The sequence below is a fragment of the Diabrotica undecimpunctata genome, chromosome 2, assembly GCF_040954645.1.
Source record: "Diabrotica undecimpunctata isolate CICGRU chromosome 2, icDiaUnde3, whole genome shotgun sequence".
NCBI lineage: Eukaryota > Metazoa > Arthropoda > Insecta > Coleoptera > Chrysomelidae > Diabrotica > Diabrotica undecimpunctata.
In genome coordinates this window covers 21356145-21384042 of record NC_092804.1, presented here as the reverse complement: position 1 = coordinate 21384042, position 27898 = coordinate 21356145, and the positions used below count along the sequence as shown (strand labels likewise).

At 33.1% G+C, this 27898-nt stretch overlaps 2 protein-coding genes across 2 annotated transcripts in view; one reads left to right on the top strand and one right to left on the bottom strand.

The window, feature by feature from the left end:
• The window catches only part of Syn (synapsin), a 340086-nt gene that overhangs the window by 265511 nt on the left and 46677 nt on the right, over window positions 1-27898 (top strand). The gene's annotated exons all lie outside the window — the stretch shown is intronic.
• Window positions 284-15955, bottom strand: LOC140433231 (outer dynein arm-docking complex subunit 4-like). Its single transcript, XM_072521273.1, has 6 exons — window positions 15658-15955; window positions 12108-12737; window positions 11291-11870; window positions 7069-7296; window positions 4090-4304; window positions 284-754 (listed from the first exon to the last, which is right to left on the bottom strand). The coding sequence occupies exons 1-6, from the start codon at window positions 15821-15823 to the stop codon at window positions 693-695; spliced, it is 1881 nt and encodes a 626-aa protein (XP_072377374.1). The 5' UTR covers window positions 15824-15955; the 3' UTR covers window positions 284-692.

The window sequence follows — 27898 nt, the reverse complement described above, 5'->3', positions numbered from 1 at the left end:
TGAAGAATAGATTTCTGAAGAAAAATTGGCGAAGGCCAGAATCACTTGACAGGTGACACATGACACATGACAGATTCGTGGTGATGCCACGGTAGTTAAATTTAATATGTGGCTAGTATAAAATATTATTAAGATACAATTTTTTTCTGTCACGTGCCAGTATCAAACATTTAGAATTATTTTCTGTAGGAAAAAGTGAGGGACAAGTAGATAGAAAAGTTTAAATATGATTTGACAGCGCTAAGTACCTATGGTTGGACCTAAAATACTTTTGAAACATGGTTTCTTATTTTTATTTATATTTATTACATGCAATACACAGGTAATACATAAATATAATTAGTACTACTCTAAATACTATAAGTAGTTTCTTCTAGTCGTAAAATAATATAAGGGTTTACTAATTTATCATATCAATCCGTGTATTTGGATATTTTTGTCCAGGAGATCCGTAAGTAACACAATTCGATTATTGTTCAAAAGTTGATGGGTGTCATAATTAATAATTTCTGATTTTGTTGAGCAGTCCCATCAATGCGCGTTTGTTATGATTCATAATATCTTGGACTGAACTCTTTTTCATCATTCATTTTTTAAATGGTACAATACATAATTCAATAAATAGGCAAACAATCCGGATTTTCGGAAAGATATGCCTGTATCAATCAAATCTTCCACTTGCCATTGATAGGTTAGTACCCGGATAACGGGCTACTCCTTCTTGAAGCATAGGACCTGGTCTCACTACGTTTTTCTGAAAGAAGATATTTTTGTTAGTAGAATGTTCGAGAACATTTAACATTTAACCAACTCATATATGTAGCTACAATGAAATATTGCAGTAAAAGTAAAAATGGCTAAATTTTTGATAACTAAATACTGGGAAGAAACCTTTTTATCAGAAGCAGTGATAGAGGAAAGAAGACAATATGATCTAGAAAATATAAATAGAAACAAACAGAAAATATATCAATCAAAATATATCAATGATAAATGAAAAACTATTATATTAATCAGTAACCTATGAGCTGGAGTCACGCAGAGTCCTAGTACTTTAGAAGTTGTTGTAACTTTTTCCCGGTTACTTTGAATCTTGCGCGCCCTCATGTACCTTCAAGTCACTATTGGTAGTTATTGGTATCCATTGGGTATTCAGCTAGGGTACTGTGAATTAGAAATCAGAGTCTCAGTGACTCCACCTCGCCGTTAGGGTAATTTTTGTAATTGTTATAAAATTAAAGATTTAACATCAAAAAAAGTTAATCCATTAAACAATAATGTTGAAAGTACTGTTGTAAGATGGTATAATGAGGAAGAATCTGATTTGTCTAATATAGAAAATGGATATGATATCAAAGAAGAACATGAATATCAACCTTTAAGTGAAAGTGATGATAATCTTTTTCAAATGATGAAAATATTAATGAAGAATAAACGAAGAGAATGAGGATGAAATTGGAAAAGAGTACTATTATGGGAAAGATCGACAAAGTGGGCGGTAAATGAACATGTAAATAACCTTACTAGGATTAAAAGGTTTTGCTCGTATTCTAGGAGATATAGCCACTCCAGAAGATATATTGAACCTTCTCATATCTGAAGCTATCATAAATACTGTAGTGAAGTATACCAATATAAAGGTTTTCTGTAGAGACACGAAGAGATTTGAAAGATACGGATAGTACTGAAATACGAGCTTTGATAATAAATCCAATGATGAAGATATTGACGCCATGTTTACTTCAGATGGAACCGGAAGAGAGATTTTTAGGACTGTTAGGAGCGGAAAACGATTTAGTGTTGTGATAAATTGCTTGAGGTTTGATGATGCCACATCTAGGAAGGAAAGACTAAAAGAAACACCATCGGCTCATATTAATGACATTTTTGAAATGTTTTTTGAAAATTGTCATGATGTATTTACCATTGGGAAAAATTCATGCAGTGATGTAGATACCAAATAAGCCACGAAAATATGGCATAAAACTGATGTTGAAAACTGATGCTAAGACTCAATTTGCCTATAATGGCTATATATATACCGGAAAAGGTTCGGATGGAATTGGTCTTTCAAATTCAGAAAAAAATTAACCAAACTCACACAACCAGTAATTCGTCTATGAAAACCTCTATTTGGCAGTAATAGGAATATTATTACAGATAATTGGTTTGCTTCTCTTCTCAGCTAGTGAAAGAGTTACAGTCCAAAGGCCTTACCTATGTGGGAACCATGGGAAAATCAAAAAGGGAAATACCTCCAGAAATTAAGGCAAACAAACAAAAACAAGTTGGTTCTACATTTTATGGATTTTTAAAACATGAAACGCTAGTTTCATGTATTCCTAAGAGAACCAAGGCTGTAATCTTCATTTCGTCTATGCATCACTGTCGTGCTACGGATGTTAAAAGTAACGAATCTGAAATAATATTCTATAATTCAACAAAATTAGGCGTTAATGCACTAGATGAGAAATGCATTATTTACAGCTCATCTAGGAGAACTCGAGGTGGGCCAATGGCTACTTTTTATCAAATAGTAGACATGAGTTGTGTCAATGTATTTGTCATGTCTAATTGTTTCAAAAATAATGAAAATACATCCCGAATCAAATTCATGAAGGCACTAGTGAAAGACCTGACAGAACCTTTTATGTGGAAATGATTTAAAAATCCTAGAATTAACGTAGATATAAGAAACTTGATAAGAAGAATACTTGCATTCGAAGAATCAGTAAAATTTCCATCCGAAGAAAAATTGGAGATTCGGAAATATTGTTTTTTTTGCCCGTCTAAACTTCATTTTTTTTTAATGGGCTTGCATAGCCAATTGACCAGACTATTTTGTAATGAGTCCGCCAGAGTTGCGTGCTGTCACCACCACTTTTTAATGTCTACAATTAAGCGGTATTTAAAAAAGTGCTCTAAGATTCAATAGAAGCTATATCTATCAATGGAGAAGTTTTTAACAACTTGTCAAAGAATAAAAATCAGCAAAATTGATTGTTCCGGATATTGTAATTGAGAGTGTCTTCTTCAAGTGCCATCTCCGCGGGGATATCGGCAATCATCATAGCTATTCGGACTTTTGAGACGGCTGCTCTGAAAAGTTCATTTGATGTACATCCGTACCACTCTCTCAGGTTGCGCAGCCATGACATTCTACGCTTCCCTATGCTTCTCCTTCTTTGGATCTTTCCCTGCATAATCAGTTGGAGTAATTGAGAGTATGGATACCTACAAATACTTAGGAATATGGATAACATCAAATGTAGACCAAACCATAGAAACTAAGACACGTATTGAAATAACACGTGCATTATTCGTTAAACTTAAAAAGTTTCTTTTGTTGTCGGGATATGAGGTTAGGACTGCGACTAAGAATGCTTCGCTGTTACTTATTCACTACTCTTCTTTATGGGTTGAAAGAATAGACATTAAAACAAGTGCATCCAAATGAGTTGGCCGCCATTGAATTTTGGTGTTACAGAAGAATCCTACGAATATCATCGACTCAAAGAATGTCAAACGCACAAGTTACTAGAAGAATAGGAAATGAAGCTGAAATAATATTGACTATCGAAAGAACAAAAAATTGAGTACTTAGACCATGTTATAAGAGGGCAAAGATACTCATCATTGCAGCTTATTATGCAAGGCAATATTCGAGGAAAGCGAAATGTGGGAAGACAAAGAATATTGCGGCTTAAGAACTTGAGGGAATGGTTTGAATGCAGTAGTGCAGAACTATTTAGAGCGGCAGTCAACAGGGTCCGCATAGCCATGATGATTTCCAACTTTTGATATAAGATGAAACTTAAAGAAGAAGGATACTCGAGACATGATCGAAAGAAGAGACGTAGAGCAACTTTTTTATATGGCATAGTCATCGCCAACGTTGGAAAATTTTAATAAGGCACATAAAGAAGAAGATTGATTGAAAAGGGTTATGACCGTCCAATTTTCTTCTATGTTGGAGAATAACCATTACCCAAGTTACACTTGTAAACCACCTTATCTTATTATTATTTATGTGGAACTGTATGAAACCCTCGTGCTCACGGGCCATAGACTTGCTAGACCTTAACTTACTAGTTGGTGCACTGTCCCTCTTCTTTACTCGCATTCCAGGGATTATATTCATTCTTCTACTATCTGGTTGAGCAGACATGATTCTGAACAAGTGTGAGAATTCTGACTTAATTTTGTCGCTTTGCATCAATGCCAAAATCTTCTCTTGGCGTTTTTGTAATTGCCTCCTACCGGTGTGGTCGTCGAATTCCAAATCTGATATTACGTGAATGCACCTTAAAAAAGATAATATGATTAAAGTAATTTACAATCAAATATCCAAATTAAATCCTAAATCAAAATATAATAGCAACTAACAAAACTTTTCACTCTAAAATCTCTTAGACAATTTTATTGATGTCGTAGACGTTCGTCATGCAATAATCAGTTTCAATAGTATCTGTAATTTGATATATACACAATGATATTCCTAATATCCTGCTATACTGCTCAAAGGAATATACAAGCGACTCGATTCTGGACTAGAAGCCTATTAAGACATTTTTAATAGCCATTATTTTACCACGGATATGGTATTTTTATATTTAGGATAAACAAGGAGTAGACCTGAACTTACAGACGTTTATGGTAAATGTTAAGTATGCCTGTGTACGAATTTTATAGAACTAGGCATGTGACTGACAAAAAATTTATAGTGGAAATGTATTGGTACATACAATAGCTCGGAATTTTGATCGTCAGAAACTTTGCCAACTTTAACAAAGAAACCATCTTGATTTCTTTCAATCAGTTGTTTATATTTTGGTTTCATCTAGAGACGACACTCTAATTGTTTTCAGCCTAAACTTTTTGATCCTTTTTATGCAAGTCGTCACTTTCCATGATGTGGATAGCTAATTTCGGCTAGGATAATTGAAAAGTACGCTCAACAGACTGGTTTCTTTCTCTCGTATATAGAAAACATACGAAATAGGAAACATAAGAAAAATACCAAAAGAATTTAAAAACAGTAAAGTAATTGCTGTATTAAAATTCAATAAACTCCACGATAAAGTTGAAAGCTATCGTCCCATACCACTTCTCAACTGCTGCTATAAACTGTTGGAACGACTTATCTAAAACAGAATGGGCCCACAAATTCCTGATAGTATTTCACTCGAACAAGCTGGTTTCATACCTAATCGAAGCTGCTTAGACAAGGTCCTAAGTCTAACTACGTATATAGAAGCGGGTTTCCAAAAACATCAAAAGACGGCTGTAGTTTTTGTGGATCTGATATCTATGACACAGGAAGGTGAGACTCTCCTGTGATAATCTTACTAAACTAATTTCATGTCAAAGAACATTAAGACTATTAAACAACATTCTCTTTGATCAATACTTCCAGATAATTCACGGAAAGGACATAAATATATGGATATTTCACAAAATGGCGCCTGATACCCAACTTAAATACAACTGAAGTAAGCTGTGTTTATTTCGTCCCTGATCACAGTCACTTGCCAGTTTAACATCACCAGTCTAACGTGGTCTGTCTAACGATGTCTGCTCCTAAATAAGTCTTAACAGATGTTCAGCTATTTTGAAATCTTCTATTTATTAAAATCAAATTTGTCTTGAGGCAATTTCCACGTGTATAGCTGTCCAGGTGATAATTGGAAGTATGTGTTAGTTACAACTAGTTCTGAGTCTTATTGCACATCTCTAGATTATTCCAACTTTATATTTTTCATAATGAGATTATGAACTCTCATGTAATGAATAATTCATTACATGAGATTCATAATGTTTTCGCGAGTAGTATAACTTGTGATCTTCCACTTGTGCTTCTCCAGAATCTGTCCATTTTATATCTGCTATTCCCTTAATTTCAATATGCATTCCCTTCATCTCCTGTATTGCATTGTGGATTTTTCCTGCCTTGTATAAGGTTTTGACATTCCCTGTGCAGATCTCGATATTCTTTCTGCATTTTAATTTATTACAATTTAGTACTTAAAACTGTCCTCCTGGAGACCTAACTAAGGGACTCCGGAATTTATTTTAGTATTGAGTATTGACATGATTGATTGACTAGGGCATATCGCTGTGGATATTTAATGGTGTGCTTCTTTTACTTGTGCTTCCCCATCCTTGTTTATCCCCATGCCGTTGTTTACGAAATTTTTAATTCATTCGAATTTGGGGCCAATTTCTCAACCCCAGTTTGAAAGGATGTTTTACAACTTACTACTCATCTGTCCGTAGCCCTTCGTTCATGGGGAAATGCAGTTGCACGATGGCTCCATGGCTCCTATGGCTCCACGTACCAGGTGTGGTACGTGGAGCCATAAGTGAAAGTTAGGTGTGTTATGAGGACCAGTTATCAAGAACCATCTCCCGTTTACCAAGCTCTGTGTGTTCGTTCTGATAAAAGGTGCTATTCCTATAACACAACTCTAAACTACCTTGTGTTTAGCCTAGACATATTAATTTTATTCAAAATTGTTGTAGATCCTGGTAAGATTTTGAATTATTTCTTGATGGATTGGCGTCGATATTGGCATTTATCATTATACAAGTGGGAGTTTTAAAGAATGGGTTTCAAGAAGTATTTTGTTAGAATTACCTGATCCTAAATATTAAAAAGAAAACTCTCTATTTTGGGAAATACTTCAATGAATATTATATTTTATGTATCGCCTGAGATGTTATGTAATCCAAAACAGATGTCGACAACATCTATAACAGTGGCGCACAAAGTTTTGATAAACAAAAATTAATATTAAAAAGCGATAGAGGACTACATGGTAAAGTATGAATACATTTTGAGAAGGGATTTGACATGCAAAAAGCTTTTATTATATGTGATATATCGTAGGTTTGGTCTAAAATCTAAGTTACATCGGACTGCCAATCCCTTTTATTAAAACCCTTAATTTCTATCTAAAAATAATAAAGCAGTCGGGGCAAAAATTAAAAGTGTTTTATGTTACTATAATTGTTAAACAATTTAGTAACATGTTTAAGAAAAAATAACCTTCTGCCTAAATATTTTACCTTAGCAAATACTTCTCCAAATTTTTATCGTGCAGTTCCTTGGCCATAGCTATACCCTTATTAGCTTCTATTATAGCATCGTTTTTATTCATTAACTTGATACATACTCTCATTTGTAAAACCGTTCCGTTAATATACCATTGATACTCGTTATTTTTTTCTGCTAGCAGGACACATCTTGTACAATACGATTTGGCCACTTCATATTTTTTCGCCAACAAATTGTACCTAGAAATAAAAGTTATCAGTATTAACACAGAATACACCACACAACAAGAAGCGAAACGAACGGTTTTTTCGCAATCCAAATTTCTGTGGGAATTCGCCATGTTCTAAATAGTTTATCTGTCAACCTATAAAAACTGACGTTTGTTTACGTATTGAAAAGTGTTGTACCGGTGTTGTTTAATAGTGAAAAATGAATAATGCTATTATACATGTTATATATACATATACATATTTTAATACCTTAAAAAAAGTATAATAATTTAAAAAAAGGATAATATAATAGTTAAAAAAGAATAATACTGTTATACATATTTCGTATATACATATACATATTTGAATACCTTAAAAAATTCAATCGCTTTTTATCGTTTTTTAACGTACTAAAATACTTTTAGTACGTTAATTTGTTTGAAAAAAAAAACAAATCGATATTTTAATTTAAGACCTTTTTTACTTATCAGTACAGGATTGATATATGGGTTATATTCAATTTTACAGAAAAAAATACAATTCATACAGAACAGATCTACTTAAAAACCAACAGTTTTAATAATTACTTTGTTTCTCAATGTAACTATAACTTTACTACTGTTTTGAACGACTTACTCATTACTTTTCTTAGTGTACTAAGTAGTTTAACTGTCAATCTCCCTCCGAAATTTCTGTCCTACGAACATCAAAGGTACCGACAAAGCTTTCGCTTCTTGTTGGCTGGTGTATTCTGTGGTATTAAGAAATTTATTGATTTTTACTCAATTTCCGCTGCGTTTGTGTAGAAAACACTGAAATACTAGATGCACCATACAAACTAATAAAGTTAATCAAAATAACACCTAATAAAACCATTAATATAGTAGAAGCCACAGTTAGAATGCGGTGTTTGTCTTACGGCGCGCAGCGATGTCGCTCATGTCGCCACAGGGTAGGTGTGTGGTAGTTTGGCGATAGACTAAGAAATCAGGACCGTACGCGCATCGTTTCAAAAATCTTTACTCATTTATTTAATTGAGTTAAATAAGAGAATAAACAAAAAAAAAACAGATTAATTCTATAAAAATTCCTGTATACATAAAATATCTAATACCTCGTACATACTTATATTATACATATATACAAAAAAAAAATGCAAGTAGTTTACCCTATACGACACGATAAAATTATATACATAAAATACACAATAAGATCATAACTCAAATGCACTTTGTGTACGTATGGTACTAAAAAAACAAATAAGGGTTAAATCTGAGATATTTCTCGTTAATTAATACTAATCGCAATCCACATTTAAATCATCCTCATCCTCTGAATCACCTTTATTAATTATTACCGGTTCAATATCTTCCTGATAATTGTCCACCGCAAACATTTTTTTCTACTTTCTGGACGTGGTTCACATAACTATGCCACTGCTCTTTACATACACGTTAGTTAACTTTTGATATTAACCGTTCTACCGTTTTTGCTTTAAAATCGACGTTGTTTGAAGCCACGTACCTTGCCACTTGACTCCACACTATCTCAATCGCGTTCAGCTCGCAATGGCAAGGCGGCAGTTTCAAAATCTCAACGCCATATTTTTCCGCAATTGTTAAATGTTGTACTTTTCGTACTCATCTCTAAATGCAGCCGCAGTATCCAGTAATACATTTTTTAGGTAATTTTCCTCGAAGAAAATGTTCTTTTCGATTAGTAAATCCTTGATTTGCATTTTTTTCACAATTTTTTCGAGAAATCAAATTTGCGGGAGTGGTATGACGCATTATCCAAAAACGACAACGCTTTCTTTGTCTTTCGGCAAGTTTGAAATAAACGTCTTCCCAAACCATTCTTCATATAGATCCCCGTCAATTTCGTCACGGTAATCAGCGGTTCCCTTCTTGGCCAAGGAAGTTAATTCGGCCCATGCTACAAAACCAGTTTTGCTTCCAGCATCAAGAACAAACTAAGGACCTCTTTGGGTTGGAGCTTTCAGTCCAGTAGAGAGCCCTTTTATGAAGGCATCTCGTGGTTTCTGGATCGTTATGTCCCTCCATTCCTTGACTGAAGCACCTATGTTAGTCTAGGATTCATCGGTATAAGCAAGGTTTACATTATCCTTCATCCTCAATGTTTTTATTTGTCTGAGGTACTTGTGTCTCCAAGATATGATATCTTTTCTTTCCATCATTATCGAATCTTGATATATTTTACCATATTCAAAACCCATGTCATTTAGTAGCCTACAAAATGAGGATTTTGAAAAAGCTGGTAGGTCCTCATTATCCTTCACTCTGTTGCAGTTTCGCAACTGTGTATAAACATTTATAAAATATTAACAGACTTTTTGTTAGTTTTGATTCTCCCCGTAGTATATTTAAACGAGATTTGCGTGTACAAGGGCACAGCAGTTTTAAGGGCTAAACATTCCAAGACGAGCCATCTGCGAGATAACAAGGGCGAGTTCCATATGCCATATCAGGAGATGTGTTCTTGAAGTTAAGATCAGCGCGTCGACACACTTCATTGCGGTCACGTAAGTGAGTCGAGTTTTGTCTCCCAAACGACAGACACGTGTTTTTTTTTTTGGTTTGAGGGTTGTGCATTCTACCACAAAAACTTCGCTTAAGTCTTGTAAAAAAGGCGAGTTTTTTATTCCTGAATTTTCACCGAACCAGAGGGTTCGCAATCTCATCGTGGCTGAAATAATTTCATTGGGTAAGCTACAATACACCACAATTTTGTTGCTGCATGGGCTAAGTACGTTTATTTGGTGCCCAATTATTACATATTGTGTCGCGATTTTGAACTTTTGAACTTTATTGAGAACATTAAACCTTTACGTAGATTTGTATATTTATTAGATTATAACAATTTCACTATTCTTTTTGTATGTATATCACAGCGTTGTGTATTTTATTACCTTATATATATATTAACTCATAATGTGTATTATGAGTATACGTTTGAATTCAGTTTATTAATTTGTTTTTATATGACATATATATATTCATATTTTTATTTTTTTTTTGTATAATATTATTTCTCTGTATAACGTGGTATATATACGAAATTATTTTACTGCTTTCGGTCAGTAGAGTTTTATACAGTCCCTTAACTTTCATTTCTTTTATTTTAATATACATACCCAATCCAAAAAGGGGAAACCAGCGAGTTCTAGATTGAACAGAATACCTTCTCTCCCCCTTCAGGATGATCCCAATTGTTATATCATGCATCATTCTTCCATGATGCTGTCGATGATTGGTGGTTTGTTTTAAAAAAAATCACGGACAATTTTCCTTATTCGAGATTTCACTCCCTCATCCTAAATATTCTCAAGTGAATTGGACTAGAAACTGTTTTTCTTTCTTTTTTGTACCGGTTTCACTTCGCCTTGCTGGGTCTGTTCGCGGATGTCAAATTTTGCGAACACTCACACCGCACATTTTCGAAACTTTTTCCACAGTAATAGTCAAGCTGTCACCATTTTTGAAGTCCAGATGATAGTTCAATACATTTAACACCACACGTTTTACTTACAGACTAAGAGTTACGCCCTGTTTGAAATTCACGACAGATAATGGCAACGGCTGCATGATGTAGGTACTTTTATCCGTTTACGAGAATGAAATAAAACTGAGCTTTCATAGTTTTTGCCAACAAGTTTTTGGTCTAATTACTAGTACCCAAATCCAGTGAGCAGACCAGACCAAGTGAGAATAACGCGATTGCAGCTACGACACAGTAACTCATAAATACCTCTTTACTAACGCACGAAAATTGCCAAACAACTCTTTCCGTGAAACATACAGAGTGTATATTAACTCAATGTAAACTATACTAACTATAGAGAAATAAGGAGAAGATAAAGAAGAAGAAGAAGAAGAAAAAAGTTCCTTACTGTATTGTGGCATTAGTAAATGTAATATAGTTATTAGTTGGCAGAATTTCCTTAAATATATCTTTAGCAGGGCACTAAAATAATAGAAAAAATGTATGTTCTATAAAACCATACCTAGCAAGTTCGTGGTAGTACCATAACATCTCAGTATCATCTTCAGCTGCTTCCAACCGATCTTCGAACATTTTAATGTGCTGAGCAAAGTCTAGAAGTGGAGCGCGATATGATGCAATAACAGAATCTCTCGATGGTTCTTTACTAATAGGCTGTCCAAGAGCTACCAGGATCCTCTTATCTTGGTGCCATCTTGGCTGCTCTGGATTTAATCTATTTACACTATAGAAAGCATCGCGTAGGATGTCATAGATTTTACTTAGGTATATTTGTTTGTCTGGTAAAAGTCGTTTTGATTTTGAATCGCAGTATTTCTTCAATTTTTCTGTGAGGTCTATAACAGCTGTGAGGTTGTTAGCAGTCAAAGCCTTTTCTAATCTCGCAACTATTTTGTCGGCTTCTTTCTTGGTATTCTCTTGGTGAAGTTGTAGTTCAGCTTCCAGTCTGTCTTTTAGATTACCAGATATAAATGCTTGTTGGTATTTAATATTATAAAACGGTCTTCTTGTTCTTAAAACTTCTTGTTTATCATATACTGTATTGTAGCAATCCTTAGCAATTGTTCTCAACTTTTTTACACCTAAAAAATCATACTGAAATGTAAGTACTTTACAGTAATTCTATATTCCACTTAGAGATATTACTAAGTAGAGTTAAGAAGTACAACTTAAGTAGATCATATATTTAGTTTAATGTATTTGAAAATCAAAACATCTGAATTAAATATTTGCTAAAATTTACTAGCATAATAAAAAATATTTTTAAAATGAATACATTGCTTATGGTAAACGCTGCACATAAAACCACATTTACTAACCTTCTTTGTTTGGGCAATTAAGTCCTGGTTTTTTCAATAACTCTTTTACAAACACCTTTTCGCGGTACATACGCTCCAAATAAGTTTCCGCCATGTAATTTTCAATATTGGTTGTATAATTTTGTAAAGGGAAGAAATGAAAGGACTGTTTAAGAGGTGGAACTACAAAATTATCTGTTTGATTACTGTAAATGCTATCTTTTATTTGTAATTTTGAATCGAACGTTTCTTCATCATCGATCTTTTTCTTTTCGCGTCCTTTTCTTTTCGGCTTCTTGATTTTTTTATTTTTTGCAACAAATGCTACTCTTTTTCCAGCATTAAATGTTTCTAGCCATGCTAATTTTCTTATAATCAAGAAATAATCTCGTAGAGGAGATCCAGCAACAGGACCCAAACAGTTCTCTATAGCCGTTGAACATTTCCTAATTCCCATGGCAAAGTGGTCGGGTTTTTGTCGGACAGGAAGAAGCCTGTAGTTCTGTATTATTGCGTCCTCAAATTCGCAGCTAAGGTACACAGCTTCTGATCGTTCGGCCAAAGAAACTAGATCTTTTGGGTCTAATTTTATTGCTTTATTAATATCTTCTAAAGCTCCTTGAAAGTTGCATAGTTTTCCCCTTACTTTTCCTACAACAAAATGATATATTTTTAGTTAACTAAAGTCAGATAGTTTTTTGTCCTATAGTGTGAATAGTGCATAAAATTCCAAACATGAGAGTTTTTATTTCAATACAATCAAAGAGGGCTGAATGAGGATGAACATTTACGTTTGCTGAACATGAATATCCAGAGCTTGATACTAATATCAATGAGGAAACAGCAAGTGTTTTAGAAGATGAAGACAATTTTATGAACGTCGGAGAAAAAAGTCTTTATTATTGGTCAAAGCATAGAGAAAATCGAACCAACAGTGGCTAACACCAAACGCTTCCGTACATAAATATCTAAAGATGGAAGTGAGTGTCAAGGTTGTCAGAAAATACAAAAGTGAAACGTTCGAAACCAATTTTAGTAGACATGCTGTAGGGCTTACAAATTACAAAAGAACTGAATATCTTGCTTAAAAGCAAGAACAAAAATCAGTAGATAAACTGGCTTCAATATAATACACATTTGATATTTTCTTTATCATTTACATGAAGAACAAATCTGGAAAATACGAAATAATAATATGTTCCTCAATTGCCAATAAGTAAAAATTTTAATTATAATAAATTTATTTATTTTTAGGCAATCAAGATACTAAAGCTGAAAACACTCATAGTTAAAGTTGTTAGTTTGCAATAACAGCTTACAATTTTTTAACGAGTTTAGAACTTGCCGACAAGTTATGGGAAAAGAATATAACTCTATGCTGAACACTTCGAAAAAAAAAACGGGTATTCCCAGAAGTCTCCTACCGATACCTCAGAAAAAAGATTGCTAAGTATGTTTGCTTTAGAAAACATCGAACGTTATTCTATGTATAAGTTCAAAAACCAAGACCAGGGGTCATAATACTTTCAAGCGAAAATTTTGACTAAAAAGTGGTTGGTGAAAAATGCTCATATAGACCTGAAATTATTCATTATAACAAGGCTCAAAGAGCTGCCGATACAACAGGAAAAAGATGCTACATAATGTACGGTACAAAGAAAGTCAAACCGCTAGCCAATGGCCATATTCTCTTATCTTATTGATGCACAAGTATTATATATATAAGCGGGGATCCTACAGCTTCTGCCGCTTCCCGCATTTCGATCGCCATCTTTTTCTATCTCTCCAGGTGTCTTCATCAATGGCTCTATCTTTCATGGTTTTCATAACACCTTGTATCCAAGACTTGGCTGGTCTTCCTCGTTTCCTTCTATTACTTGGATTGTATTCCATAGCTCTTTTTGGCCATCTGTTGTCGTCCATCCTCTGTACGTGTCCATACCATATTAACTGTCTAGTTTCTATTCTTTCAGAATTTATTTTTTATTATTATTCATAAATTGCGTCATTCATTATTTTCCATAAATTGCGACTGAAATATTCTGATTGGAAAATGTACAATAGCGTAAAATGTTTACTTTGGCTTTAGGCTAGGAACTTATAAAGGAAAATATTTTGCGAAAAATATTAATCAATATACTCAAAAGAATAAATTGTGTCATATGACAGACGTATTCCCAAAACTTTTGGATATTACTGACCTCAGAGTTGAACAACAAAACAACAAAATAGGGCCTTTTGACCCCAGTCCTTTTTTATTGTAATATTTTGTTCACAAGAGGACTAAGAAATAAATTATTTTTTTAAATCTAAATATAAAATATAAAGCAAACGGGCAGAGAGGTGACTCGGGTAGCGGACTTTGTTTCTGCACCATATTGGTCTCAATTAAGGTTCTACAGCCGAACCTTTAACACAATAAGACAGCTTGGGTAATACTTACTGGTGTATGAAAAGATTTGATGTATGTCACCTTGATACAAGATCCCTGGGTACGCATGGTCAAATAAAAGGTCTATGTGATTTTGGCAAGGGAATTCTCGCATTCGCTGAAGATATAGTTAGCAGGCTTGCGGACGCGGCAAGTAAATTAGAACTTGTGGTAAACGAGGAAAAACCCAAATATATGTTGGTTTCTAAAACCCTCCTAAATATCCAACAGAGAATTCAAATTAACAACCATTTCAGCAAGTCAAAGAATTCACACATCTTGGATCGCTAGTAAATGCGACAAGCGACGACAAGCGACGAAATAAAAAGACGCATAGCAAGAGCAAACAGAACTGTTCACGGTCTACAGAAATATTTAAAAAATAAAAATATAAAAAGTGCAGTTAAGCTCAATATATAAGACCTTAATAAGACTGGTTTTGATATATGGGGCTGAAACGTGGACCTTATAACAAAATGATGATTTTTGCAGCCGTAAATGAGAATAAGCTATGGCGTCGAAGATACAACATTAAACTGTATCAGTTATACACAGATCCAGATATTGTGAAATTCGTTAAAGTGAGACTCAGATGAGCTGGACACATTGCTAGGATGTCAGATCACGAATACATGAAGAGATTAACATTTTCAAAATGAGTGGGAACAAGAAGTAGAGAACGACCACGAAGGAGATGGATTGATGATGTGGAAGAAGACCTACAGATTCTAAGGGTCAGAAGATGGAGGGAAGTTGCCAGGAATGGACAGAAGTGGTGACTTCTTTGTGAGCAGGCCAAAGTCCACAACGGATTGTCGAGCCAATTATGATGATTTTGGCGGGGTATTATATATTGCAAATTTGAAAAAATCCCATGGACTTGTATAATAGGTTATGAAATATGTACAATAACAATATGTACAAAGAAATTAAAAAGTCATAATGGGTGTGTAATCCCCATAAAAAAAGATTTCTAAACTTCTATCGCAAAATACAGTTTCTATGGTGATAATTTTGAAAATTATCAATTATAGGAAGCTAATTTAATAAAAATTATGTAAATTTCAAAGCAAAAACTAAAAAAAAGGAGATAGAACTTGTAAATCACTAGCTTTAATAAAGACTTAAATATTTTTTTACCTCTATCGATGAGCGTCTTTTTATCATTTGGACATTTCAGAACAGCTTCATCAAAGAATGGCAAAGACTTTTCATATTGTTCAATGCGAGCCATATAATTTCCTATTGTATGCCATAGTGTTTGATAGCCGTATATTTCAGAAGGACCAAAAGGATTAAATGCCATTGTTTTCAATAAAAATACTTAAAAATAAATAAAATATTCACGTAAGAAAAATATTCTGAAAACAGTTCAAAATAATTCTGACGGACAAAAAGTGTGACATTAAATTATAATTGAATTAATACAAGTGATGATGTGATCAACAACTTTCAGTTGTTTATTAATAGGTAAAACATGATTTTGTCAGTAGCGTTCTTCAGAAATTTTCATAAGGGTCTATATTATAACAATTTTTATTGTTTTATCTATAATATAAAAATGAATCGCAAAATGTGTTGGTAAGCGCATAACTCAACAACGCATGGATCAATCTTAATAATTCTTTTTTTAAAATGTTCCTTGAAGTCTAAGAATGGATTTTACGGCGGGAAAAATGAGAATATCTTCCGAGAAAACCCTAAAACAGCCCTTTTCTTTTCTCATACAAATATTTTCGAAGCGGTCTGATCGGTCCGGTGAACACTTTAAAAGAATTAATTCAAACAAATCTTCAACTATTGAATAAACAACAGAAGTATGTATTTGATACACTTTTAAAGTAAATACACTATTAAAGTAACAAATGATAAAACAGGAGGTATTTACTTTTTAGATGCACCTGGTGGTACAGGAAAAACTGTTTTTGATTTTATTGATATTAGCAACAATTCGCTCACAAAATAAAATTGAACTTGTACTCGCTTCGTCGGGAATCGCAGCAATTTTGCTTGAAGGTGATTGCCATTATACATGCAAAGCAACGAAACTCCAACCTGCAACAATTCGAAGAACTTTGCAATGGCAAAGGTTTTGCAGCAATGTGAATTGATGGTTTGGGATGAATGCACGATGGCACATAAAAAATCTTTGGAGCCTTTGGATAGAACCTTACAAGATCTACATAGATTTTCGTAGTGATTCCACGATCAACGCCAGCTGATGAACTCAATGCAAGTTTAAAGTCCTCCAATTTGTGGAAACATGTCAAGGTATTACACTTAAGCAAGAATATGCGTGTCGAGTTGCAAAATGACCAATCTGGAGACATATTCTCTAAAAAACTCATTGACAAATTTCCTATAGACACCTTGACTGGTTGCATTAACTTCCCTCAAAGTGTTTGTCAGTTAACTCGATTAAAAGATGAACTTATTCAAAAGATGTTTCCAGATGTTGCACAAAATTACAGAAACCATGATTGGTTTAGCAAACGGTTTATATTTACTGCAAAGACACAGATATAAATGAATTAAATTTCAAAATTCATTGAATATATAAATCAGTTGATTCGGCTACTAACCAAGGTGATGTCGTCAACTATCCGCCTGAATTTTTAAACTCGCTGGATTTACCAGGATTGCCACCTCACAATCTTCAATTAAAAGTTGGATCGGTAGTTTTATAATGTTGAGAAATATACAAAGACTTATTGATATGACTGATTTATATAATTATTTACTGTATATAATAATTATAGTAAATAATCATATACTAATGACAGTAAACCATGAGATATCAGATATCAACTTTTATTTGTCAGTCCATTAAATGTTTGTGTCCCCTTTTACGTTTTGGTAAGTCATATATATATATATATATATATATATATATATATATATATATATATATATATATATATATATATATATATACATATTTTACAATAACTGTTTGTCCTTATACATGTACATTTTAGAATCTTGACAAAGGCAAGGGTTAAGGGTTTCCTGCCGAAACATTGATTTCTATGGAAAATAAAATCTAGTTCCACATGTAATATATATTTTATTGAACTTAAACCCAAGAAATACCAATTTTATATTAAATATAGTACGGTTCAAGAAACTCAAAACTAATATATATATATATATATATATATATATATATATATATATATATATATATATATATATATATATTATTGTGATATTTAAAGTCTTGGTGCGCCAAGCAATAATTAGCTAATTAATTTTTGATTAATTAAAATTATTTAAATGATATGATTATGACTCTATCACAATTTTTAATTCTTTTATCTCAGGGTTAAATTCGTGCTTCAATATCTATGCTATTACATGTGAAAGGTAAGGTCCAGAGAATACCGGAATAATAAAAAACACATATGATCTAACACTATATATTGAAATAAAAATAATGAAATAATTCACACTCAAAAGTTTTCAATAAACAAATCTCATATAAGGATTCTCAAAATTTTGTTCTCCGTACATGAACAATCAAAATTAATGGTACAAACAATTTAATTGAAAACTCAAAATCCCAAACTATTCTTACTCTCCTAATCAAAATATTTATATCCTTTCTAAATTACGTGTAAAAATTGTGTTATCAATAAAAGAAAAAAAAACTGCAGGAAACAAAAATATCTCTCTCTGATGATGAGTGGTCCAAATCCTTGTTCCTTGTAGACTGTATTATCTCCTCTCAACCGCTCCCTATGTAATCAGCAATCTTACAACAGATTGTTGCAAGTATATCGTCCTTAATGATCTCCTTCAAAAGCAACAATCATTCAAATTATGATAGCCTTTCTCCTCTCGATAAACTGAATCTCTCGTTGGCCCGAGTGAAAAATGACTCTTGGAATATCTTCTCTTTACGATAAACTGAATCTCTCGTTGGCCTGAACAGTGACTCTTGGAATATAAGTAGGAAAATATGACTTACAATATTTTGCTGCTTCAGCTTCTGTCAGATACACTAACTCCACAAAAACTCACTAACATTCAACACTACTGCTTGCTACTTCTTGGGAACCACACCAGAGAACAAACACTGTTCCTCTTACCGACTTGGAAAACCAACTGCTCTTCTTTTTGCTCTCCTAAATCTAGCCAAACTCTCATACTTATCCCACCTTTTTCAATCTCCGCCAATCAAAACTCGTCACAATTCCCCCATTTTTTCATTTCGATAACAAACAAATTTTTACCTATAATTATAAAATTTCCTAAAACTTATTTACAAATAATATTTTCTATAATTCTTAAAAACTAACAAAAACCTCTTTCTAAAATCTCTTCTATTTGTCTCTAATCACTGCATTAATGTATTTTGGAAAACCCCGTTCAATTGTCTTTTTGTTTTCACTTAAAATTATGCGGGTCACTCAAGTATAACAAAGAAATAATTTATGCAAAGCTTACATTTTGTTTAGTACAGGTAATCCAAGAATTTAATAACTCTCCTTCTTCGAAATGTTTGTTGGATATTATCCTACTTATCTGAATTATTTTAATGTTTTTGAATTTTGAAATATTTTTAAACAAACCAATATTTTTCTCGATTTTACATATCATAACAAATCCCCGCCATTTGATCTGCCGAAAACTCTTTGTTAAATTTTAAAAATGACAAAAGTTTTCTAGGATCAAATTATTTCACTATGTTATTAAAATCTATTCATGATATTGATAGATGTCGTGAATGTTAAAAATACCCCGTATATTTCCTGTCTCTATGTGCGCTAATTCATAACTATTTACCCCATTTTCCGTATTGACCCTATATGGACCTTCAAATATCGGCATCAATTTAGCACAAATACCATTTTGTAAATTCGACACCCTCAGTGCCTTCACTAAGACTTTATCTCCTTTCTGGAATTTGATCGGCCTTCTTCTTCGGGTTCTCTCTTGTCTTTGGAGATATTTCTCTCCACTTCGTCTCAATCTTCTTTGAACCAACTCGATCACTTCTTCGTATTGTCTGGGGGCGGTGTCTTCCCACGGTCTTGTAGGCATTGTTCCTTTCATTATATATAAAGGCGTCTCTTTGGTAACCGTATTTGGAGCACAATTCAAATAGGTCTCGATCTCAAATACTTTTCTGTCCCAATGTCGATGATGTTCTTCCGCGGCAATTCGTAGAAATTTTGTGACTTCTTGTATAAAACGCTCCGATGGGTTGCTCTGTGGATGACGGATGCTTATAAATTTTGTATTAATTCCCTTTTAAAACGTTCGTTCCTAAAATATGTCGCATTGTCCAATAAAATATTGTCTGGTCTTCCCACCGTTTCTATAAAATTGTCTATCTTCCTAAGTATTTCAATTCCTTTTGTGGTTCTGCATGCGTACAATTTAACATATTTTGAGAAAAGATCCACCATAACTAATATGTGTTTATTCCTTTGAGTTGTTGGTATCAAATCGCTCAACATATCAATAGCAACAATATCCAGTTTCTTCCGAGCTACGACGTTTTTTGTGACGTTTTCATTTTTAAAGTTCCTACTTTTACACTTTTGGCATGTCACACAATTTCGAGTCACCTCTTTGGCTATTGTATAGTCCTGTCGACAAATATAGTTCTCCCTGAACATAAGCCACACCTTTCTACTTCCAATATGTCCGTTGTCACAGTGTAACTTTAAAAAAACTTCTTTTGCCATTTGCTCCGTGATTACATAGAGTTCTTTACCATCGACCCTCTTAAAATATAGGTTATTTTCTTGTTCAGCCCTTTGCTTTTCTCTTTCATTCAATTCTTCCTGATTTTCCCTGATTTTGGCCAACGAAAATAAGCCTGCTTCTTCTCTCATTATGTTCATGCCTACGTGGAGAGTTTTGTGATCCTCTTTGCGGAATTGTTCATCTCTCGTCAACGCATCAGCCAAAATATTGTCCGTTCCTTTGATATATTTAAATTCAAAATCATATTCTTGGAGTAAAAGAATGCCCCTATGAATTCTATTATTTACCAACCTATTTTTCATTATGTGTATCAACGCTGCGTGGTCCGTTTCAATGGTGAATCTTGCCCCAAGTAGGTAAAAACGTAATTTGTTTACACAAAATAACACACTGGCAAACTCTAATTCAGTAACGCTGTATTTTCTCTCATACGTTTTGGTTACACGGGAAACAAAACATATTGGCACCTCTATATTGTCTTGTATCTGTGATAACACCCCTGCAAATTTTTTTATGGAAGCATCGGTCCTGAGAATGAAAGGTTGCTCATATCTTGGGTGGTGCACTCTTACAGCTGTGGAAAACGCTCCTTTTAAATTTTTGAAAGCGATTTCTTGTTCCGTTCCCCATTTCCATCTGACATTTTTCTTAAGTAATGCTATTAGCGGTATTTCTTTTGTACTGAGGTCTGGTATCAGCTTTTTGAAATAGTTTACCATTCCTAAAAATCCCCGCAAAGTTTTTAAATTGGTTGGCCTAGGGTAGTTGTTTATGACTTCAATTCTATCTTTTGCAAGACAAATCCCTTTTGTGTCTAATTTGAATCCTAAATACAATACCTCTTTTTGGAAAAACTGACACTTTTGAATATTTAATTTTAATCCGGCTTGATCAAGTTCTTCGAGAACAGTATGAATATGTCGTAGATGGCTTGTTATATCCGGTGAGAAAATTAATAAATCATCTATGTAATGTACAACAAATTCTCCATGCCTATTTAAAATTGTGTGTAATGCGCGAACCAAAGCAGCGCATGCACTTTGTAGTCCAAATGGTACTACCCTAAATCGGTACACCACTCCGTCGATAGAAAAAGCGGTATAATTTCGACACTTTTCTGCCAAAGGTATTAACCAAAAACTGTGTTTCAAATCGATTTTGGAGAAAATGTGTGATCCTGTGATTCGTCCAAAAATGGCTTCTATGTTCAAAGGCGCTTCGTATTGCGCGATTGTGTGCGAATTAATGTTTCTTGCATCTAAACATAATCGCAAATCACCATTTGATTTTTTTACGCATACTATCGGGTTGATATATGGAGAGTCACATCTTTCGATCACCTTGTCTTTGATCATATTTTCAATTTCCTGTCCGACGCTTTGCCTGTATTTATACGGGATTGGATATGTTTTCGATTTAAAATTTTCTAAGTTTTTAACTTTAAAAGAATGTTCATAATTTTTAGCCACTCGGCTTTCTTCATTAATGAGATCTCCATAATTTTCTAAAATCTTCTCTATTTCCTTCTCCATGTTTTCTCCACATATTATTTTTCTTTCATCCTCAGTTTGTTCACATGTGTTCACTGTCCGTATTACTTCTTCACAAAATTCTGGATTCTCGTCCATAATTGCCATTTCTTCTCTGTCCTCTTCCGTTATTTCTTCTTCTATTTTTTTTTTATCTTTAATTTCTATCTGGTATTCCGAGCACCATGTTTCGGCTCCTTCCATTTTTCTGCTTATAACTTCCTTTTTTTCCTGCTTTCTTTTCGAACTCTTCTTCTTTTTTTTTTATTCTCTTTTCCTCTTCGGATTGATTTTTTTCTTGAGCTTTCGATTTATCCTCTACCGTCATATTGATTTCTTTATGTTTTTCTTGTCCATTTATCCTTTCAGAAAATTTTCTCCTATCTGTTTCCTTTTCTTCTTCTATGTTGTCTGGTTCTGCTCTGATTTCCAGTTGATTTTCCGAAAAATTGATGGTGATATGTTTTTCACTCAATTCATCAATTCCCGCTATCATATCATGATTTAGATCTTCGATCACCACACATTGCATAATATAGAATTGGTCTCCCACTCTGATCCGTACTCCTAAACCTTCGTTTACTGTCGTCAATTTTTTATTATTTGCACCCACTAAAGCAACCCTCGGAATCTTATACACAAATCTGTCCATATTTAATTCTTTTACTAGTTTTTTATTGATTAACGAAATTTTCGATCCAGAATCAATCAGAATTTTAATCGCTTTATGTTTTATAAATGCATCTAAAAAAATTAGACTGGAATTAGAATTTTGTTTTTCGTTTCCCGCCAACTGTATAAACTCTCTCGGGTGACAAAATATACCGGAGAGTTTTTTACTTTTGTTTAGTGGATGCCTTATTGAAAATCCTGTCTGGATTCATTGAATACTTCTTCTTCCTTCTTTTCTATTGCCACATGATTCATCTCTCTTCTGTTTTGTCGTTGGAATCTCTGATTATTTCTATCGTCCCTTTGTTCGTTCGTATTCCTATTCGGAGGATTTTGTGCATCTCTATTCCTGTTGTGATTTTCATTTGTTCTATTTTGTGTATCATTCCGGTTATCGTAATTTTGTTGTCTATTGTAATTATTGTAATTTCTCGGCCTATATTCGTTTGTTGATCTGGGATGTCGGTTTCTCTGGTCATAATTTGATGAATATCTTCTTTCCGCTCCATTATATTGGTCATGTTGTCTTCTATTTCTCATTTCTTTTCTTTTCGCTTCTTTTAATTGAAGGAATTGGCACAAACTATCAATATCTTGATAGTTTCTCAAAATCACGTGATCTTCCAACGTTTCCTCAAAATGTCTGCTGATCATTTCTACCAGCTGTTCGGTAGAATATTTGTATTCTAGATATTTTGAATTGTTATATATCTGCAAAGCATATCTTTCTTCAGATATTCCCATTTTTTCGTGATATTTTCCATTCTGTAGCTCTTGGTTGATTTCTCTCTGTTTATTTTTCCCCCAGAAATAGTTGAGAAATTTATTTTCAAAATCTGTCCAATTTTCAAACTCATCTTCCTTGCTTTCATACCATAACGCTGCTCCTTCTTTCAAATGGTTTCTAATTGTTTCTTTGCAATCGTCAAAATATCTAATATGTTGTAATTTGGTTTTCAGATTTTTAACAAACGGTACTGGGTGTGTTTTCCGAATATCCCCGCCAAATTGTATTTTCGCCTCGCTTGTTCCATGGATGATAACTTCTTTTCTCTCTACCCCTCTTAGTTCAATTTCTGCCATTTGTTTTTCATTTTGCTTTAATCTTCTTTCTACGTCCTTCCTGTCTTCTTGTAGCGCCATTTCAAATTTTTCTTCTAACTGTTCTAATTCCTTTTTCTGGACAATCTTTATTTCCTTCATCGTATTTTGGATATCTTTTATCTCTGTCTCTTGTTTTGCATTCTTTATGGTTATTTCTTCTATCTGTTGTATCAGTTCTTTCTTTATCCCCTCAACACATCCTTTAATTTCTTGTTCATAGTTTTCCAAACGCTGCTCTATATTCCTGTTATTTAGTTCTATTGCTTGTCTTGTTTCCCGTTGGTTTTCTTCCATTGTTTGTTTTGTTTCTTGTTGATTTCTATCCATTTTCTTTGATGTTTCATTCATTGTTTGTGTCTGTATTTGCATCATTGCTAATAATTTCTCTATTCCTGATAATTCTTTTTTTTCCTCAACTCTTGTAATATTTCCTTCATTATCCGATCCTTCTTCAACAATTGTTTCCTCTTCTCTGTTATCCTCCTTCCTTTCTTGCATTTTGCTTTGACTCCTTGTGGTCGACATGTTGTTTCTTTTCGTTACTGTTTTTGTCCCCGCCAAATGTGAAATTTTACAACACTCTATATGTTTCAGAACACGACAATATTTCTCCCCAAATGTATTAAATTTTCACGACAAATATCAAATATGCAATCAGTAAAATTCAAATAATTCAAAATAAATATCAAATGTACGATTGGTAAAGAAAATAAAATCAAATAATTCAATAGCAGTAAATATCCACTAACTACGATCAATCAATAAATCAAATTTATATTCTCTGGAAAAATTGTCAAAATACTTTCAAATTCAAATTCCCTCAATGTTATATGTTTTTATCTCTGGATCACCTGTACTTATTCCAGATCTCTTTCCCTTCCTTCAAATGTAAAGCTGCGATATTTTCAAGCCCCACGTTTTGGAAGCCAGTTATTGTGATATTTAAAGTCTTGGTGCGCCAAGCAATAATTAGCTAATTAATTTTTGATTAATTAAACTTATTTAAATGATATGATTATGACTCTATCACAATTTTTAATTCTTTTATCTCAGGGTTAAATTCGTGCTTCAATATCTATGCTATTACATGTGAAAGGTAAGGTCCAGAGAATACCGGAATAATAAAAAACACATATGATCTAACACTATATATTGAAATAAAAATAATGAAATAATTCACACTCAAAAGTTTTCAATAAACAAATCTCATATAAGGATTCTCAAAATTTTGTTCTCCGTACATGAACAATCAAAATTAATGGTACAAACAATATTAATTGAAAACTCAAAATCCCAAACTATTCTAACTCTCCTAATCAAAATATTTATATCCTTTCTAAATTACGTGTAAAAATTGTGTTATCAATAAAAGAAAAAAAAACTGCAGGAAACAAAAATATCTCTCTCTGATGATGAGTGGTCCAAATCCTTGTTCCTTGTAGACTGTATTATCTCCTCTCAACCGCTCCCTATGTAATCAGCAATCTTACAACAGATTGTTGCAAGTATATCGTCCTTAATGATCTCCTTCAAAAGCAACAATCATTCAAATTATGATAGCCTTTCTCCTCTCGATAAACTGAATCTCTCGTTGGCCCGAGTGAAAAATGACTCTTGGAATATCTTCTCTTTACGATAAACTGAATCTCTCGTTGGCCTGAACAGTGACTCTTGGAATATAAGTAGGAAAATATGACTTACAATATTTTGCTGCTTCAGCTTCTGTCAGATACACTAACTCCACAAAAACTCACTAACATTCAACACTACTGCTTGCTACTTCTTGGGAACCACACCAGAGAACAAACACTGTTCCTCTTACCGACTTGGAAAACCAACTGCTCTTCTTTTTGCTCTCCTAAATCTAGCCAAACTCTCATACTTATCCCACCTTTTTCAATCTCCGCCAATCAAAACTCGTCACAATTCCCCCATTTTTTCATTTCGATAACAAACAAATTTTTACCTATAATTATAAAATTTCCTAAAACTTATTTACAAATAATATTTTCTATAATTCTTAAAAACTAACAAAAACCTCTTTCTAAAATCTCTTCTATTTGTCTCTAATCACTGCATTAATGTATTTTGGAAAACCCCGTTCAATTGTCTTTTTGTTTTCACTTAAAATTATGCGGGTCACTCAAGTATAACAAAGAAATAATTTATGCAAAGCTTACATTTTGTTTAGTACAGGTAATCCAAGAATTTAATAACTCTCCTTCTTCGAAATGTTTGTTGGATATTATCCTACTTATCTGAATTATTTTAATGTTTTTGAATTTTGAAATATTTTTAAACAAACCAATATTTTTCTCGATTTTACATATCATAACAATATATATATATATATATATATATATATATATATATATATATATATATATATATATATATATATATATATATATATATATATAATATTGGAATTTTGAAATCAATTAACAGCAAATTAGCTGATTAAGTAACATATAATTAGGTAACCAAAAACAAAAAAACATTAATGAATTGTGTTATGAATACGTGATTAATTTTTATTACGAACCCCAAACTAATAATTATATGTTTTCTCATCTCAGGGTTCTCATTTGAGCTCAGAAATACCTTTACCTTTTATAATGTTCGATAACAAGAGGAGTGGAAGGAAATACGTAAAGGAATTCAAATTTGTGCAATACAATTAAAATATAATGATAAAATACCTTTGAAAATTTTTATACAAATAAATAAATCCGTTAGAAATTAATGTTACTCTAAATTATATAGATTTTACACATAAAATTAACACAAAAAAATCATACCTGTGGTTTTCTTGTGCTGAACTTTAGTTCAACTAATTGTCTCGTCTCAATTTGCCCTGTACTTTACTAAAAGGATTCACTTTAATTAGCTCCCTAGCAAAAAACTAACAAACTAAAACTAACAAACGTTTCTATCTCCATTTGGCTGCCAAACTCTCGTTAACTATAAATCACCCGAGGAATAGTAATTTGTTAGTACTTACAAATTCTGCAAACTTTTTGATACTGACAATTCTCCAACTCAGGAATCAAATAGTAGCACTGTTCTCACTTTCATTTACACGATTGCTCACTAATTAAAATTTTTTTCACCGTTTAAAAAAAAAACTACCGACACGATATTTCCTGGATTTGATATTCTCTCGCTGGAAGCCAAATAGCAGATCCCTATCCTTTCGGCTTCTAAACATTTCCTTCAATCTCTATCATAGTTTCTTTTCAACCAATCAAACTGTGCTCTTTTCTAGAAAATCTTCTAGAAAATCTACTTTCTTTTTCTTCTTCCTCTTTATAAGCAATTCTGCTTGTTCATTGGTGGATTAATAGCTCTATGTAAGGTTGTCACTCCATCTTTTGCGCGGTCGTCCGATACTTCTTCTGCCGATTGGTGACTTATCTCTTACTATTTTGATGACACGCGTCTCCTCTATTCTGCTTATGTGGTTATTTTATTTTTTCTATTTTATGTCCATTCATTTATACACTGTACGTTACATTTTCTTCTAATATCTTCACTTCTCTTTCGATCTCTCTGCGTATTTCCTGTAATTCTTCTCAGTACTCTCATCTATTCCGTTTCCAGTAGCCTTTGCGTTGTGGGTGTATCGGGTCTTGTTTCTGAGGCATATGTCATTATTGGTCTTACACTGGCTTTATAAATTCTTGACTTCATCTCAGTGTTAATGTACCTGTTTCGTCATATAGTGTTATTAAGGCATATTGCCAGTCTATTTGCTTTTTGTACTTGATCCGTCACTTCTTTGTCCAGGTCTCCATAGCTGGACAGTGCGATTCCCAGGAATTTTGTTTTCATTGCTTGTTTAATACTGATGCCGTAAATTGCTATTTTACATCTGATTGGTTTTTTGCTGACTCCTATTGTTTTAGTTTTCTGAGATGAGATTGTCATATTAAATTCTTTTGCACTGATGTTAAATCTGTGGACCAGTCTTTGCAGACTATCTTTATCTTGTGCTATCAATATTGCGTCGTCTGCGTAACAGTATTTTTCTTTCTTTGTTTACTATTCTGTATCCTCTTCCTTTGTTAATGCTTTTGATTATTTTATCCATGATTAAATTGAAGAGTATGGGATCGATTAGTCCCTTTGTCTTATTCGGCTGCCTATTTCTATAGGTTTTGTAAGTTCCATCTATTCTGACTTCCATTTTATTGTTTTGGTAGATGTTTTCGATAGTTTTTATAATATTTAGGGGAACTTATCTATTATACAGAAGATGAATTATTTTTTTGTCACACGCTTTGTTTAGGTCAATCAGACACAAAAATGCTGGTCTATTATACTCTAGTGATGAATTCAATATCGACACATACCAT